This window comes from Lissotriton helveticus, chromosome 11 (genome assembly GCF_964261635.1).
Source record: "Lissotriton helveticus chromosome 11, aLisHel1.1, whole genome shotgun sequence".
NCBI lineage: Eukaryota > Metazoa > Chordata > Amphibia > Caudata > Salamandridae > Lissotriton > Lissotriton helveticus.
Genome location: NC_136072.1, coordinates 944604602 through 944610601, shown reverse-complemented (window position 1 = coordinate 944610601; position 6000 = coordinate 944604602). Strand labels below are relative to the sequence as shown.

The 6000-nt window shown below is 38.8% G+C and overlaps 1 protein-coding gene across 2 annotated transcripts in view; it reads right to left on the bottom strand.

Moving 5' to 3' along the window:
* Positions 1 to 2034: 2034 nt before the first annotated feature.
* TTC28 (tetratricopeptide repeat domain 28) overlaps positions 2035 to 6000 on the bottom strand; it is a 1211014-nt gene continuing 1207048 nt past the window's right edge. For both annotated transcript variants that reach the window (XM_078667293.1, XM_078667294.1), the window contains one exon: positions 2035 to 5659. In XM_078667293.1, coding sequence (XP_078523419.1) covers positions 4047 to 5659 — 1613 coding nt within the window. In that variant the 3' untranslated portion in view covers positions 2035 to 4046. The remainder of the gene's footprint in view (positions 5660 to 6000) is intronic.

The window sequence follows — 6000 nt, the reverse complement described above, 5'->3', positions numbered from 1 at the left end:
TCTATATTTGTTTTGTAATACTGAGAGTGGGGAGCGACCTGATCTTTGTCCCTCTACAGCTCCCTTGTGTATATGTTAGTAAGTTCTGACAGAGCTTATTTGTATGACATACTTGTATGATGCTTGCACTCGTGTTTGGGAGTACGTAATCCGTGTTGGTAGCAAACGGGCAGGGGTTCTGGCCCCTGGCCCCGTCCGGCCACGGATGGATGCAGACAGGCTTGTCTTTAGTGCGTCGGCGCCCCAGGCTTCATTAAGAACCGTGCCGGACTGGAAGGGTTTTGATCAACTAGAGCACTGATCTAAAATTGGGGCTCTAGTGTGGAAATGGCTCAGAACAAGGCCAATTGATTGCAGACAAATTTTAAGTAGTGGCCATCCCTCACACTCCTTTGAATCAGTTTTATGAGAGTCGCTCTTAAGCAGTATTAAAACTATATTAACACATATAAAGTACAACTGTTCTTGCTAACGTGGCGAAACGTGAAAAAGGATTAAAATTCTCTGCCCTCCCCCGAATAATGTAAACTTTCAACTTAGATTGCTTTCCCCCAAAAAAGTGCTATTAGTGCAAGAGCTGCGGCATAGTGCCCTGCTGGTACAGAGCTTGGGTGTTACCTGCATGTCCACACCCTGGGCTTCATTAAGTACCGGACTAGGAGCTGTCCACACTTTTTCTTTACACATTTTATAATGTGATACAGGTTTACAAGTTTTATAATGTTATATATGTCCCATAATGAAAAAAACAGAGTCTAAACTACATCAGAATATATGGGAACTTGGTAAGGCTGCCTACAGCAGGCACCTTGGACTCCCCTCGCTCACATGCTCTTGCAATGCCTCCTACCTTCCGGATTCTGAAGTTCTTGCTTAATCACTCTCCTGTCTCATAGACTTCTCTTATCAATTCTTTCTTTTACCGTCGACTACAAAAACCCCTCTCTTCATTCTACTTCAGTGCTCTATCCTTTGGGACGCCTGCAGCACCTTCTTCTAAGGTTGCCACCCTCTCAAAGAAAAAACATTTGTACTTGCTTTGGGGATCTGGAATGACCAGGAGCTGGTACTGGAAACCTTGGTATGCCTTTTTTAGCACAGCAAATGTGAAGCTACTATACTTTGAAAACATTTAGGATAGTCTAGACGGAATTAACAATCTTTTTACACACTTTTCATCTTGTATTTGTCATTTTCAATTCACGTTGCAAACCACAAAACATAATGAATGTTACTAATTTCCTCATATTCTTACATGTTTTTTCTTGAAAATACCTACTAGGCCACTAAAAGGTGGCAACAATACCCTTTACGGTGGTGCCCCTTCTGTATGGACAGCAGCATGTCTCCTCCTTATGGGCTGCTGCACTGCTCCATTATATTCCTCACCCTTCCACTGATGGTTTTACACTACAAATAACATTTCCTTTGAAGAAAAATTCTTCCCCACCCATGACACGGGTCATGGGATGGTCAAATGTTTAGGAGTAAAAACATTCTCCCCTATAGATGAAACCATGCCCAACCCAATGGTGTTTGCCCCACAGTTTGATGACGATTGCTACAAAAGATTTGTGCGTATTGTCTAAAAGACATGACTATCCAGACATCTATGGCCCCATGGTGATTTCTTATTCCGAATGACCAGGCTATGATAAAACATTTCTGTTGGCAATAATTAGATTTAACTCTAAATAAAATACTGTACTGAACATTAATGTTTAGTAGGAATATACATTACTATGCCATTGGACAAACTTACAAATGTACCTGCAGAATTGTTTTTAAAATCTGAAAAAATAGAAGTATATTTTATACCTTGAAATGTACTCACCGCTACCAAACATACTGTCTGAATACTATTGTGAATTCAAATGCTCTAACAAAACAATTTTCTCTATTATGAGAATTATCAAGTGTGTATCATTCCCCTGAGAATGTATTTTAAGGAGCTCCTCAATCAAGGTAAGCATATATTCATCGGCGATTGCAGGACTATGCATTCTGATTATACATGACACTGCAGTGAGAGAGAGAACTCATGCTTTAATAGACACTTACATCACAAAGAAAGTAGGCCAAATGCCTTTGACATTTCAATAAAAATATGAAATTCTTTTTTACATGTTACATTTCATAATATAAAAAGTTTAATGCTGCCTGGAAACACAGAATTTATTTTACAAAAATGTCCATGGAGGTCAAACGTGGCGACCACTGCATACAAGGAAAGTTCTACACAGCGTTTGTATGGTCCAAGAGTCTTTGAATTACAGGGGGTTGCTTGAGAATGGCTGCACAGGTACTGACTTCCAACCACAATTCTTTAAAAAACAAAATATTTTAGGTGCATAAAAGTCATTTTGACAATACAGTCAGAAACAAGCACTAAATGTCTTTGGGAATAGATCCGAACAACCTAGGAACAACCAAGAGGTACTGATTAAAATCAGAGATTACGTAGATTGTGATAAGTTTTTAAAAGCTTCCTAAAAGTCATACAAAATTAACAATTTCACAGCAAAGAATTTCTTTGTTGGTAAATGTTCCACTGAGGTGTTGAGTTATCTTCCCAGAGAAGATAACACATTACAAATGCGTTGTACAAAGTTTTAGGGGGCTGATAAGGACCACAAATGCAGGGCTTCACAATTGTTTGTATCGCATAAGTTTCAATGTGGCAACTTAGCGTTCAGGAAAAACTGTAGCTGAACTGTCAATGTTGGTGACCATGAAGACCATCAAAATTGCTGTAGACACCACAAACATGATAACCATATTACAATTCAGAAAAATGACTCAACCATTATCAGAGGGTAGGCACATTTATTGACTGCAGGACTCCCCTCTTGTATCACTTATTGCATCACTTGAAAGAGCCTCACCACTTGGATTGATTCTTTAAAATTAAAGATAGCAGAATCAAGTCAGATTTAATGAGCTACAAATCTTGTCAATATCAGCTGGCTGAAGGGACAAGGATGCAAAATGTATATAATGTTCTGATTTCAATTATGTTGCAAGATAGTTCAACTTAGAGTGCTCACTTATTTTAATAAATATCTCATTGTGATGGTAAATATCTCATTGTGTTGAGGTGTGAAAATAGTCCTGAAGCAGGTGAATGTATTCTTTCACATTTTAAGTTATAGTTACTGATAAAAATTACACAAATTATGATACGATAGACTTCTGTTCATGAATGCTGGGTACAGGAGCGGACTAGTCATCCTCGTACATCATTAATGTTTAACCTTGCTTGATAACACTTCATTGGTTCTGGTGGTAATCTGCTTTTGATAATTACTGCGGTAAAATGTGGTAAGTCATAGAGGAACTGGAACAGCAATGGTGATGAGCCTCTTTCCTGTCACTGGTAAAAGAAATCTACAAGTGGCCTGCAAGAACTCATTTCACAACAAGTAGAGGGTGAGAACTAATTTCATAACAGATGAAGGATTAATACAACAGTTGGTGTCTGGATAAAATGTGTTTTCATCCTATAATAATATGCTTCACAAACTGAAAACTTCCATCATGAATAAATAAGGATAACAGTAAATTATGATATTTCTCTTTAATTTTTTGACAACTCAGACGTTTGTCTGTGTTTTGTGTCTGTGAATTGATCTGTACAAGAATTTCTAATCTTACAAACGTTATCTTTAAAAAATAGCAAGATGAAATTAAATTTAAATAAAAAGATAGAGCAATATTTAAGATACTTTGTGCATGAATGAATCTAAAATCATTTGCATCACTGCTTTTGCTGTTTTTGTGTGAGTGCTTGAATCTTGAGCAATGTCTTACCAGCTGTAACTCACATTGGCACAATTCTTTGCAAAATGCCCATTTTCACATTGAGTTTTATCAGTTTGGTAGTCTTTCATGACAATACTATCTTTCAAACACTCTTCTAATTATAGTCCTTTGTTTGATCACCTCTTTCCAGGTAATATCAGATGGTTTGGTAAGAGACAAGGCAAGAGGGCAAAAGCACATATGAACATTTACACAAGTTGATTCCACTGTTATTAGTTTACATTTTAACATTTTGAGGAAGGGAAAAATCTTCCTGGGGAAAGGAACTTGTATCCATTTCCTGATGGTATCCTCAATGGTCGTATAGCTCCTGGAGTACTGTTAGGTGTCGTTGAGATGTTGGGAGTAACTACATTTGTACTGTCAGGGCACCTACGGACATTTGTAAGGTCCTTTTGTGGAGCAGCACCCTGCTGCTGCTGTTGATTGGGCAATTCCATAAGTTCCAGCTTGTCTACATTTCCCGTCTTTTTGCTATGTCTTGGGGACAAATTTAGCAAGCTAAGAACATCCCTCTTCGAAGTGAGTGTTCCAGGAGCTCCTCTTAATATTTTCATAGGACCAGAAGATTGGGGAGTTGTATTTGCCCAAAACATTTTTAAATTATGAATAGCCTGCACTTTTTCATCTATGGCAGCCATTTTCATCTTGTCTATATCTCGTGCATCTGCTGGACTGGAGCGTGCAGAGCCAGTTGATGAATATGACAAAGCTGGAGAAGGGGTGCTTCCTGCTGGAGACTGATGTCCTGAGCTTGGAGACATATTTTGAGGAGATCCTGAAATATGAGTACTGTAAGGAGAGCTACGATATTTCAATCTAATGTGTGGTGAGTCAGAGCTTGGAGACGGTTGGCCACTGTGTTGCCCTGTTAGCTCCTTATTGGATGCTTCAGAACTTGCTGGACTGTTGTATCCGGAACTAATCTTCTGTAGAGAAGAACTCCTAGTTGGAGGCTTTGGTCGAACTGTAACTGGTGACGGAGTGCTCTTCTGGAATGGCCTGCTAAAAGCACTTGATTCTGAGGATCTGAAAGTAGAAGCACCAGTCGGAGTTGAAGCACCATCTGTGGAAATATTACTTTTGTTAACTTGACTGCCACTTCTGTGAAGACGTTCCACAGCAATGAGATGACTTTGCGTCTCCTGCAAAATCTTTTGAGCCAACTCTTCAGGATCAAGCTTTGGGTTATTTTCTTCTTGTGATTTGACTGTGCTATCAGTCTCCGTGCTTGACTGATCTGATTCTCCAGTGTCAGAACCTGGTAACTTCACAACTTTTTGGAAGGGTGAATTTGGACTTGGAATGAGAGTCATTTTAACTGGAGAGTTCGGAGTACTAACACTTCCTTTAGAACTTACAGAAAGTTTAATTCCTCCACAAATACCAGACTTGTTTTGCATATGCTCAGGAGAATATGATATGTTCATATTTTCAGGGTAAGCAGACATTGGTTCATTGCTTAGAATGGAAAACCCTTCATATTCCTCCTGTTCCTCTTTGTTCACTGAGGCATTAGTCTGTGGAGATGATCTGCTCCGTGGTACAGATGGCCTATTTGAATAAATGTTTTTCGGTCTTTCATAGTCTTGACGTCCTCTATAGCCCGTGCCATCTGAATAACTTTCTGCCTTTGAAGCAAAACTCATTGATGAAGTAATGGAGCTAAGACTGTAAACTGAAATAGCATCAGAGGCAAGACTGTCATGGCAAGTTGGAGAAAAGGCAGGGTTCTGATACCCCAAAGGCAATGTATGAGAAACAGACTGGGCAGATGCCAATGACTCCAGAGATGATGAACTGTCAAGGCTGAGGCGTTTTGGAAGTTCTGTTGAGTCTAGGAAATAAATGAGAAAAACAAATGTTTATATCATGAAAAAGAAAAGTTTCATTAGTGGAATTTCAGATAATGTATCCATTATCTTATCCTATGCAACTCATTTGGAGCAAAGTATTGTAAACATAAAAATAAATTGTTCCAAATGGTGAGTAGTCACTGAGAAATCAACCAAGTACTTAAGACAGGCATATATTTTGTATCATTTTCTGACAGTCATGGTATACAATACACAAAGTCCACCATAATTCATGCTGCCTGCCAGGTTTTGCTCTTGGTAGGCTGTTTTTTTCACATAATCGGAAAAGTGGTGTACTAAGCACAAAGTTGGACTGAATGAT